This window comes from Mastigoproctus giganteus, chromosome 10 (assembly GCF_048544385.1).
Source record: "Mastigoproctus giganteus isolate SK-2022 chromosome 10, ASM4854438v1, whole genome shotgun sequence".
NCBI classification, from domain to species: domain Eukaryota; kingdom Metazoa; phylum Arthropoda; class Arachnida; order Uropygi; family Thelyphonidae; genus Mastigoproctus; species Mastigoproctus giganteus.
In genome coordinates, this window is record NC_143584.1 from 168,478,813 (window position 1) to 168,491,382 (window position 12,570).

The 12,570-nt window shown below is 35.3% G+C and overlaps 1 protein-coding gene across 1 annotated transcript in view; it reads left to right on the forward strand.

The window, feature by feature from the left end:
* LOC150079462 (zinc finger MYND domain-containing protein 11) overlaps positions 1 to 12,570 on the forward strand; it is a 305,480-nt gene that overhangs the window by 41,328 nt on the left and 251,582 nt on the right. The window contains exon 3 of the mRNA XM_090382587.1: positions 9,584 to 9,670. Coding sequence (XP_090238713.1) covers positions 9,584 to 9,670 — 87 coding nt within the window. The remainder of the gene's footprint in view (positions 1 to 9,583; positions 9,671 to 12,570) is intronic.

Below are 12,570 nucleotides of genomic sequence, written 5' to 3' on the forward strand. Positions count from 1 at the left end.
CCTCGAAATGTAAGAAATATTGGATCTCGCCACGATGTTCATCATAACCTCAACAGTCATCAATCATACTGCATGATGGAAGCGATAGGGAAGGGTTGACCGGAACAGCTCTAGGGACTAAACATGGGTTCCACCACTTCAAGCCTCCAATAAGCAAGGTGGTGGTATTGCACCGGTTGATGAGAGTCATCTGCCACCTAGTACTGCCTTGTAACATAGAGGGGTGGCATTCCTCCATGTGGTGTGGGCGCCACACCTCGACCTCTGCTTACGTTGGTTCACACCTGGGTGATCACTCACCATGTACTTGTGCATGGAGGTTATACACAGGATTACTAACAGTCCCACCATCGTGAAGGTGGAAGCAGAGGATTTGGCTGTCACAGACCGTCCGGACTTCGCCAAAATTGGGTCCACTTGACTTGAGTGTCACCCGAATATCAGTTCCATCAGCGTTTTACACTCCCAGGGAACAAGTACAGCCTGTCTGGCATATCTGAGAGAATGTCTGTGGCAACCTCAAGGACCAAAATAATAAAAAATAATAATAATATCAAAAATAAAGTAAAATAAAAACAAAAGTCTTGTCTAACAATACATTAATAGGAATAACATGTTTTGTTAAAGATTTTATTTGTATGATAAACTAAGAGAAAAGCAATATAAACGGAAATGAAAATATTGTACAGTATATATTTCGATATACAGTAATACCCTGACTTACGCAAACTCGGAGTTACACGGTTCTTGATTTTTTCGTTTGGCAACACTGCCGCCCACTATCTTCAAGGTCGTTTTTCATATGTTGTCGATATACGGTACGACGGCAGAGAGTGAGAGCGAAAGATGAACAAAATTCAACTTTGCTGCCGTATGAGCAGCACACATATACAAGAATTTGCATTCCAACTGTCATATTTATATGTGTGCATTCGAATTTGTGCTCAACTTTTGTCAGAAATTACATAGTTTTCACGAATAAAAAAACTTTCCAGGCTTTAAGGTTTCCAAAAATTGATTGACAATGATGGTCGGCAGGAATGCAGCTGGTGACTGCAAGTTAAAACCTCTCTTAATTTATTGCTCCAGAAACCCAAGAGTTTTAAAAAATATATCTAAAATTAGTTTACCAGCGATTTGAAAGTCAAATCATAAAGCTTGTGTGACAGCTTCTGTTTTTGAGGACTGGTTTGGTCACCACTTCATACCCGGTCGAACGTTATTGCAAGTCTAAACAGATTCCATTTAAATTGATTAACAGTACACCCGGTCACCCTCCTGCCACCCTAATTAATTTCGACCAACGTGTGAAAGTTGTGTTTTTGCCTCCAAACACAACCAGCTTGCTTCAACCGATGGACCAGGGAGTCATCAAAACATTCAAGGCCTACTACACGAGGCGTTCGTTTGCATGTCTGAGTGAAGCTATGAGACAAAATAATGAGATCTGTTAAAGACTTTTGGAAACAATTCAATGTTTTAGATGCTGTAAGAATCATTGAAGAATCTTGGGTAGAAATTCACAAAAAAAAAAACATTGAATGGTGTCTCGAAGAAACTTTGTCGATTTTTTTTCAAAAACGAGACGAACACTACGCCAGAAACTGATTATGTCGCTCATACGATAGAAGTTGTTAATCTTGCCAGGCAATCAGATTTGGAAGTCAATGGTGATGATGTCAATGAGCTGTTGGATTCACATAGTGAATCCAACTACAATTGTATAACCAACTGTATAAATAACTGCAATTTTATTAAATATTTTTATTTTTAACTAGTGTTTTTCTTAGTCCTTGGTCCCAATTAAACAAAATTTATATGTATTTATATGCAAAGTTGTACCCCGACTTACGCGAATTCGACTTAAGCGATTTTCGTCGGACCCACCTATCGTGTAACTTCGGGGTATTGCTGTATACAATATTTTAGTATCACAGTAAAAATAATTATAAAAGGAGACATACAAACCATTAACTTTTTAATAAATTAATCTAATTTAAAGAAAGAATCCCATGTTTTTTGCACAGTTTTTGTACTACATGAATTTTTAACTACAACAGACGTTATCAAATGCAGTAGTTGTTTCTTTATCAACGTTACTGCAAGCCAAGACATTCTCTGTTATGTTCAATGCATTTTGGGCATCTTTTTTAGATGACAGTGTGCGCGCGCGCACACTGCCATCTAAAAACAGCTGGTAACAAAAACAGCATCGTTTTGTTTGGTACCCGGCAGCTCTTCTAGTGTTGGCATTGCAGTTCTAGCAACTTCTTCATCCACCTTCACAAACTCATCAAATTTCCCAACAAAATTCATATGCTCCTTCAAATTCCTCCATTGCTCACTGTTGTTATCACATTTGTCTGCTGGACCATCTTTTTCGATGATGTTCTCTCCAAAGCTCTTTCTGAAGCAGTTGATTTTAATACTTGATGTAATACTTTTCCAATCAATAACAAGATTACAGATAGCATCGAAGACATTCCAATTTGGCTGCAAATTGTTCCCTCCTATGTTGCTGATCAAGTACCTTATCAGGCGGGCTCTATATGTTCTCTTGAGGTTATAAATAATGCCTTGATCCAGTGGTTGCATTAAACTGGTATTGGGGGGCTAAAAACAACAGCCTTATATTTGTCAACTTAAGTGTCTCGGCAGAATGTGCTGTACAACAGTCTAGAATCATCAAAATGTTCCTTTTTTCTGAAGCCATTCTTCTGTCCAATTTTGATAACCAAGTCTGAAATTTTGACCGTAAGTCAAGCACTTCTATTGGCCTCATAATCACAGGGAAGTTGGTTAACTGCTTTAAAACATCTTTGCTTAGAAAACTTACCAATCACGAGTAGTAGTAGTGGCATGTGATGCAAGAAAGCAAGCGTTATGAGCTTATGCAGCATCAACCAAAAAAAAAAATCACACCATTCCCTCCAAATGCCTGTCCAGTTCCTCCTTAAATTTATTCAACCTATCAACTTCCACAACGACAGATGGAAGTTTGTTCCGGCAATTAACCACCCGCTGGCTAAAGGCAAATTTCCGCACATCTATTCTACATCTGTCTTTTCTTAATTTGAATTTATGCCCCCTTAGGTTCGTAATCTGAACAAGTGGAAGGATCCCATCAGAATTCAGCGTGCTCAACCCATTCAAGGCCTTATACACCTCAATCAGATCACCACGCAGGTGCCTAGTCTCCAACCACTGCAATTTACAGAACTTAAGCCTCTCTTGGTAAGAGGATCCCTTCATTCCCCTCACCAATCTTGTTGCCCTTCTCTGTACACACTCAAGTAAATCTACATCCTTCCTAAAATGAGGCCTCCAGACCTGTACGCAGTACTCAAGGCGTGGCCTGACCATTGCCTTATACAGAGGGACAATCACCTCCTTCTCCCTGCTAGCAAAATTCCTATATATCATTGACAAAACCGCATGACCTGCCCTGGCAGCCTGTCTGCATTGCTCAGAAAACTTCACATCTGACTGTACAATTACTCCCGGGTATTTTTCATTTTCTACCACCTTAACTGTAGTACCACACAGTTGGTATGTTTCTCTGGGGTTACTTCTACCCATATGCAGTACGGTCGGTCCTCGTATAACACGTGTTTACATTACACGAATTCGATCATACACGATTTATAAATAGGGGAACGATATCTTATATACCACGAACCGAATTCGCTTATGCACGCCTTTGTGTTTACAAGAAATGGCAGTCGAACGCGGAATCACCCCAACTGAACGCAACACGATAGGAATGAAGAAGATTCTGAAAATGTATTTATGCGTTTTATATCAGTGAAGGGGAAAAACATTTCACCATAATAACATAAAAACCCACACAATTCCAGCTATCGATAATTTGCAATTGCAATTAGATCGAGTTTACGACCAGTTTATAACAGATTCCACTAGCAGAAACGCAACTGGAAATTGTTTTTATTGTTTTATAGTAGTAACCCCCAGAAATGTGCTTTAGTAAAATGTGAGGTGTTAATAATGTATCTCGGCCTTTACGGTGTTGTTTATTCAGTTGCTACACGCGCGCAGCTTTGTTTATGTGTATTAAGGGTGCCTCCTCGTTTTGTAATTGTGCTTTAAAAATGAGTAATATACTTAAAAGGTGTGAAAAGGAAGCGTCCTGGCGAAGACACTGCAGATTCAGAGAGAAAAAGAAAAGCAATATCGATAAACAGAGGCGGACTGGGTCAAAAATTCTTACCCGGGAAAATTTATAGTGCCCTCATACTACGGTTTATGGCCAAAATCACACCGGCCTCCGCCCCACCGGGGTTTCCCCAGTAAGGCTTATGGCCAGTCCGCCTCTGTCGATAGAGAAAAAATATGAAATTGTGAAATGCTTTGAGAGAAATGAAAGACCATGTGATATTGCACGTGCTACAGACCTAAATGAGGCAACACCAAGAATTACAAAGAATGCGGAGAAAATAAAAACAACTTTCATAGCGGGAACAACTCAAAGTGTAATTAAAATCCATTAGATTAAGACACAAGGAATTGGAAGAGATGGAACGGCTGTCTTTGCTATCTGTTTTTCGATTTTCTATCTGTTTGGATAGAAAATCAAACAAAAAACAAGTTTGCTTACGATAGAAGCAAAAGCATTAGCAATATTTTATTACGTAATAGTCGTAATAAAATACATAACCATTTTATTACGACTTACGTATTATAATTTATACTTACGTATTATAAAATACATAAGTATTTTATTACGACTATTTTATTTAATATAATGTTTTACGAATAAAATACGTATTTTATTCGTAAAAAATACTTTTTTAGTATTAAAAAATACTAAAAATACTTTATTATAATATAATAAATAATAAAAAAATAAATATTTTTATTATTTATTATATTATAATAAAAATATTATATTATTTTTTATTACGTATTTTAATCGATTAAAATTACCCGATTATTTATTGTGTTTGGTAATGTTTTGGTTCCAAATGTGTGTTCAATCTTGGGTGGTCGGCACCTAACCCCACTTTTCCCATAGGGCCTGTCGTTTATATTGCACGATTTTGCATTGCACGAGGGTTTCTAGGAACACAACTATCGTGCTATACGAGGATAGACTGTACTTTGCATTTGTCAAGGTTAAACTTCAGTTGCCCCTTCTTAGCCCATCTGCTCAAATTATCTAGTTCCTGTTGCAGTAGCACACTGCCATTACTGTCATTAACAACCCTCCCAACCTTTGTATCATCTGCAAACTTCGACATTAAGCCTGATATACCTTCATCAATATCATTGATAAATATACAAAACAACAGTGGACCTAACACCGAACCCTGTGGGACACCACTGATAACATTAGTCCACGAAGAGCAGCACCCATTGATTGCCACTCTCTGTCTTCTCCCACTTAACCATCCTTTTATCCATTGTAGCAACTTACCCTTAATACCATTCTGCTCCAATTTGTACAATAGTCTTCCATGCGCAACAGTGTCAAAAGCTTTCCTGAAATCCAAATATACGATATCAAAATTATTTTTTGCATCCAGTTCCTTTGTAACCACATCATAATAAGTGGGCATAGTTTTGTACTGCCATCTGAATTGCAGTATAAATTTCATAAAATTTCATGGCATTTCGTGGAATTGATCACGTGTCCAAAAAGAGCATTAAAAGTGAGGGCCCCGAAGTACTATATGCAGGCATATTGACACCAAATACGGAGGATGCGGAAAGGTCAGTGAATGACCACCGCATATCCCGTAGCAATATGGCCTTAGTCGCTAATGCTCCTAAAAACCAAATAAACAACAACAGCAGGCATATCGTAACAAAAGTTTATTGTATAAAATTGATAGAAAGATTAGTGGAATTCACCTTCACTTGGGAATTTAATCAAAAACTACAACTACACACAAATTCGGCATCATCCAGTTGCCCTAGAACTTCTGAATTTGCATACCATGCTCTTATCATTTGTTGGACATACAACATGACGTTGCTGAAAATTATTAATTTCTCTAAGTTTACAGATGAAACTGCATTGTGACTCCGTAAATGTAAGGTGGCCATACTTAATCTCTGATTATTGATCATTTAAACCCATACATGAAGTTACTTCCCGCATGTTGAACTGGGTTAACCAGTCCTTAAGACAATATTTTCCAAACTTTTTTAGTCACAGAACACTTCATCTCCCAGTATATTGACAGAACACTTTTGATCTCACAATATATTGACAGAACACTTATATATTTACGGAACACCTACGAAACAAGTTTAGCGGGAGCCAAAGAACTGTTTGTAATATTTTATTTCGTACAATGCACAGTGCCTCAGTAGCATCTTTATTTCCAACACGTGTAAAGCTGAAATTCAAATAACTGTCATCATACTTTTGTTTTGGTCTTTTATTAGTTGGTTCCTGTTTTTTCACTTCTGATTTTTTGGGCAACAAAAGGCTGCAATTGTTCATCCTCATTTTGAAGTGTGACAATATTGTGTTTGTTTTCATCGACCACATTTGCAATACTAGAAGTACTTGCTTTTTGTTTTAAAGTTCCTTTTTTCAACCACAAATCCATGGTCATTTATTTTAATAATAATATTTAAAAATACTGATAATTATCAAAAAAAATTTAAACAAGGAAGTGAATTTAGTTATGATATCACTTCGCTTCCCCCTTTCCTTCAACTCATGTACTCCAGGCTAAATCCAATACAAATGGCATATTAAATCAATACATTGTAACTTTTTCGTATATGTCATTACCTGTATGCATACTTCTCTATGTAAAAGCCCACCAAAAAAGTGTTCCGCAGCCTATTTGATTATTAATCTATGCCAGTATATTAATAACCGAAAAAAAAAATAATAATAAATAAATGTTAAAAATTATAATAATACAAAAGGGTGTCCACTACAAATATGCAAAATTTATTTATTTTATTATTATTTTTTTTAAATTATTAATTAAGATTTTTCACACCTCGCAGAACACTAGTGTTCCGTGGAACACAGTTTGGGAAACACTGCCTTAAGACAAAAGAATTATGTATGTTATCTCAAATAAAAAAAATAATAAAAAAAAATTATTGTATTGCAGGCCTTTTAATTCTGGTTTTAAAGTGAGGGAGTGCCCATTCTTTCTTTAAATTAAGAAAAAGGGGCATGTAGTATTTTATTGCCATAATTTATTATTTTGTACGTTTTTTTTTTTTTTTTTTTAATTGTTTGTTTTATGATATAAGCAGTACCTTGAAAAATACAAGAAAAGCAAGGTGTTATATATCTTTAAACTGTATATAATTATATTCTGTATATTCTGTAAATTCAGAATTCAAATTGTTATTTTAGCAGCAAAGGAGCTTTTTACTCATATTTCTAGTGTACATTTTTTATGTAAAAGTGTATTTTCACAGTCCAAAAAAAACCCAGAGTAACTCATGGGGCAGGGGACATTTCATTCACCTGAGTTAGCGCTAACCTACAGCTTCAGTTGAAGTGAATGTCAGAAATTTTTCCAATGAATAGAGGGAATTGAACAAGACCTCTTTAAACAAGTGGCAAATGGTGATATGGGTGTGCTGACTAAGCTGCCATGAAGGACTAATGTTCTAATTCAGATTTTTTATTGTGCATAATTTGTAAATAATCCCTAATACAAATATAGTCTGCTGCTTCAAATGTTTTGATGGCAACAGTTTTCCTTAATTGGCATCTGTCATTCCAAATCTTTTTTTTTTTTTTTTTTTTCCAATCCATATATATACTATTCAGTGTCCATTCAAGTTTGCCTCCATATTCACCAAGCTATTTCCTACCATTACTTGGAACAACCTTCTTTTGTGTGCATTTCTGAAAATGGTATAGGATATACCGTATTTCCCCATGTATAATACGCACCTTAATTTTTGGGGCCCGAAATTTGAAAAAAAAATGTATTTCATAAAGTTATTGAACTCAAGTTTTATTCATCATAAAATTCATACAACTCATCACTGTCAAAACTCCCATTCATTAGCTTGTCCTCATCTGTGTCTGATGACGAATCACTGTCTTCATATATTGCCTTGTCCTCAGTTCCATCTATAGCATTTGAAATGCCACACTTCTTAAATGACTTGACAACAATCTCAATCTTGATATTATCCCAGGATCTTTTCACCCAGGTACAAACTTCTCCTATAGTTGGTTTCTTCATTCTTCCTGCTGGTGTCAAATTATCCCCAGAAGACTTCATCCATTGGTTCCATTCGTCTCTCATGTCAGCTTTGAAGGGTTTGTTAATGCTGACATCAAGTGGTTGGAACTGGGATGTCAAGGTATGACGGCAAGTTTTGTTTTTTGCTATGCAGCAATCTTCTTTGTATTTTTTGTTATGTGTGCCCTGAACTGATCAAGCACCAATAGGGCAGGTTTGTGTAAGAGCTCACTTGGTCTCCTGCTCCAAACTTTCTCAAACCAGGTCTTCATCTCATCCTGATCCATCCAACCCTTGTCGTGAACGTGGACAATCACTCCTCGAGGAATGTCTTCTTTTGGCATTGTTTTGCATTTGTAAATCAGCATAGAAGGCAGCTTGGTTCCGTCGGCACAACAAGCTAGAACAACTGTATAATGGCTCTTTTCGTGTCCACTTGTCTTCGCAGTTACAGTTTTCACCCCCTTCTTATCAACAGTTCTGTTACTTGGGACATCAAATTGAAGGGGGACTTTGTCCATATTTGCAATCTATCCCAACTCAAACTGATGTCTTCCAACATTGAATGACAAAACGATGAAATTCAAGGACCTTCTGCTCATAGCTTTCAGGCAAGTCTGGTGCGTGTACGCATGCTTAGTCCATTCCATTTCATGAACCTGAAGCACCAATTGTGTCCTCCTTTGAAATTAGTAACTTCTTTTTCATCAGCAATTCTTCTTGCCTCGTGCTGAACCATCTTTGTGGATGCAGGAATTCCAATGCCCTTTGCTCCTCAATCTATATCTTCAATTCCCTCTCTAAATTAGGCCATTTTGCTGACTTGCCTCTCATGGCCTTCTTCTGCCGTGGCATTTTCAGTAGGGTTTCTTCTTCCCGTAGCCAGTCTCGGATTATTTTCTCAGTTGGAGGAGGACCAAACTTACGTTCAGCAGCACGATTTCCATTCACTTTTGCAAACTGGATCACTTTTAACTTGAATTCAGCACTGTACGAAAATCTTTTCTGAGCCATTTCTGGGCAGAACGTGGCAAAACGTAACCTAATATACCGGTAACAAGTGCGAAACAATGAGCGCAAAGACAACTAGTGGGAAATGCAAGTAAAAAAAATCTACAACCACTGTATAAGATGCACAGTTTTTAGACCCCAAATTTTTCGAAAAAAGGTGCGTCTTATACATGGGGAAATACGGTATGTCATGTGATAGGTATATTATATCTCTTGTGGACCCTGTATGTCCATGGTACTAGTGTAGTATATGTTCAGCAGCCTTTTATGTTTAGATTACCATAAAAAATCTTTAGGATCAATTAATTTTATATGAATTGGATACATGATTGCTATGTTTGATTACGTATACGTTTTGTTGTTTAATTTAATAGATAATAAAAGGCAAAACCCAGTTCAAAGTAAAGAAGAATGATCTTAATACCCTTCTTGGATATACATGTATTAGACTAAAGGAAAAGGTAAAATTTTGTAATAATAGTAAAGTATAAGCTTATTTATCCAACATTTCAAGCAGTGAAAGAAATTTCCAAAATAAATTTTCTAAATTTACTGAGTTCAACATACGTAAATGGCTTCATCACATACTGTTGAGGAAAGTTATCATCATAATTCAAAGATTTATGTATAAGTATATTGGTCTGGTCTCGTTTTAAATGTTTTTCTCTTTTTGGATACCCAGATCTTTCCTCCCTTTGGTTTTTAGCATAAAAGCTTTTTGGAACAGTCACAGTTCATTCTTTTAATATGTCCAGATCCATTTTTTGTCTGTAAAATTTCTTCATTCCTATTTCTATTTAGCAGTATACAATTTGTCATTCTCTTCATAAACTTGGCTGATGTAATTTATGGTAACCTTCTGTTTTACTTTCCAGGATTCATAAAGAATTTCAAGAGTCAATGTTTATTTAAGCTAGTGAGGATTTTGGCACAGTATTTTTTATACTTGTTACTTTTAATTGCCAATTTTACTAAGATGCATTAAGGGCTTATGCCTCAGGCTGGAAGAGAATTAGACTACATACAAGTTAGTGCAAATGCATCATGGTTTAGCTGTGAACTAATATGATGCGTTTGCACTAACTTGTACATCGCCAATATTTTAATAAACAAAAAAAAAAAAAAAAAAAAAGCTAAGCCATTAACATTCTGTGGACAGGACTCAGAAAGAAGTTAAACAAAATAATAAGACAGTTGATGCCTTTAAATACATGGGTTGTTCCAGATTGACTCTTGTTGATAACCCTTTTAATATGCTCCAGAACAACCCATGCAATTAAAGACAATCTGTTTTGTTTAACTTCTTTCTGACTCTTGTCCACAGAATGTTATTCCTGTTGAATTTGGTTGCCAGATTCTTTCATAGTTGAATTTTCAGTTGGAAAATTGTTCCTTTATAGTTTATTTTACTTCACATTTCTGTTTCAGTGTTTCACAATAAGATAAACCAATTTAAATATAAATAAATGTTAAATAAAATTGAAGATAGAGGATATTCTTCGTTTAAAAAAATTAACTTTTGGTTAATTCTTTTCAATCATATTTTCCAGAGTTTAGTGTGATTTCGATCTTATCTATGTTTGTTTGGTGTGTGTTTTTTTTTTTTTTTTTTTTTTTTTTTCAGTTTATCAAACAGCTTGTTTATTTTAATTTTATCAAATGCCTTATTGTAGTCTAAATATGTGTGTTTCCGAGTTGTATTCTCTGTTTTTAAATTAGCAGTTTTAAGCTAGAAACAAAATCAGTATATGACACTTCTTTGCTAAATGTATTTTGAGGCATTGGTGTCAACTTGAATTGTTTAATTTTTTTGTTTATGATTTTACCTTAGCATTTGTATGTTAGAAGTGTAAATTATTAGGTATTCCAGATTGTTGGACATTTATCTAAAAAGACTTATGAATTCTTCAAGTAATTTAAAATTTTTGATATGTAAGGACATGCCTATATGCTACCATATAACCATTATTTTATGGTATGAAGTAATAAATGTCACTGAAAAGTACAGAGCCAAAATTTACAGCTAAAATCTTCAGTTGTTTCAGAATTAACTAGAAATAGCTTTTTGCTTTCTGATGTCATGCATACATAGTAAAAAATCAGCATTAAACTTAACCATAAAACATTATGATTTTCAGAAATTGGTACTTTGGTGCCATTGGAAAAGCTTGCTGTAGCTACCTGACAGCATGTTTGCCAACACCAAACTCACGCAATGATATGATTGTAAAATTAAAAGCTTTTAAATGTTTTAATGCAGCAAAATGGAAGGTCATACACTTGTGGAATAGCAGTCCCAGAATAACTTACACAAATGGTGGAGTTAAATTAAAAACAGTAGAGAAAGAAAGTTATGCAGGAGTTACGAAATGGGCAGATCTGAAGTTTTCAGAACTGTGTAAACAGGCAGCTAGGAAAGCCTATGGTGTGCTATCAGTGATTCATCAAACAGTATTCTGTAGATATAGGGTGGTCATAATCCCAGTGACCATTGACAAAAGCAGAGAAGTACAAGAGAGAGTTAACACTCTTGTTCTTCTCTGCGTAAGTGTCTTAGGATCTCCTACTGTACAGTAAAAAAATCCATAATTTTAATTTCAGGGGATCAATTAAAAAAATAAATAAATAAATAAATACATTCTTCCAGGGACTGCTGTCTGGGGGTGGGGTGTAAATGAAAGAAAAAGGAGTGAAAAAAAAGTGCCAAAATGTTGTTGCTTTTTTATTACTATTATCATAAATCGTGAATTCGCAGCTGCTGTACAACTACCTCGGTACCTGTGCAGTGATATTAAAGGGAACATCTGAACAGATATCTCAAGAAATTGGCAAAAATCATCAATTTCTAGTTAGATGCAGAGAAACATCCATCCACTTTGAAGCCTAGCAACAGACTGAGACAAAATACAAAACTTTTGACAACTTATTTAATGCATATATAACATGAAATATCTGATCAAATGACAATGATACTGACACTCCTAGACGATAGGTGTTCGGAAATTGTTTGCTGTAAAGAAACAGATTTTAGAGATTTGTAAAAGCTAAACTAATAAAAACTAAGATATAAAAGAAAAAGAAAAATAGTTTAATAAAAAAATAAACATACAATTAATTAAAAAAAAAAAAAGAAAAAGAAATAATAAATGTGTTATGTACATAAAAAAAACAGGCTTATATCCAACTTATGATACCGAATCAACATAACAGTGTGGTTGTTAGAACGGAAATCTGTGGCAAGTTGAGGAACGACTGTATTCATAATATAAAAATGGCATATCATGCACTTTTAGCTTGAAAGCTCATCTTGTGTGGTAAAACTTTCAGTGTGTGGGAGGCAAGATGTGCCATCAGAGCATGG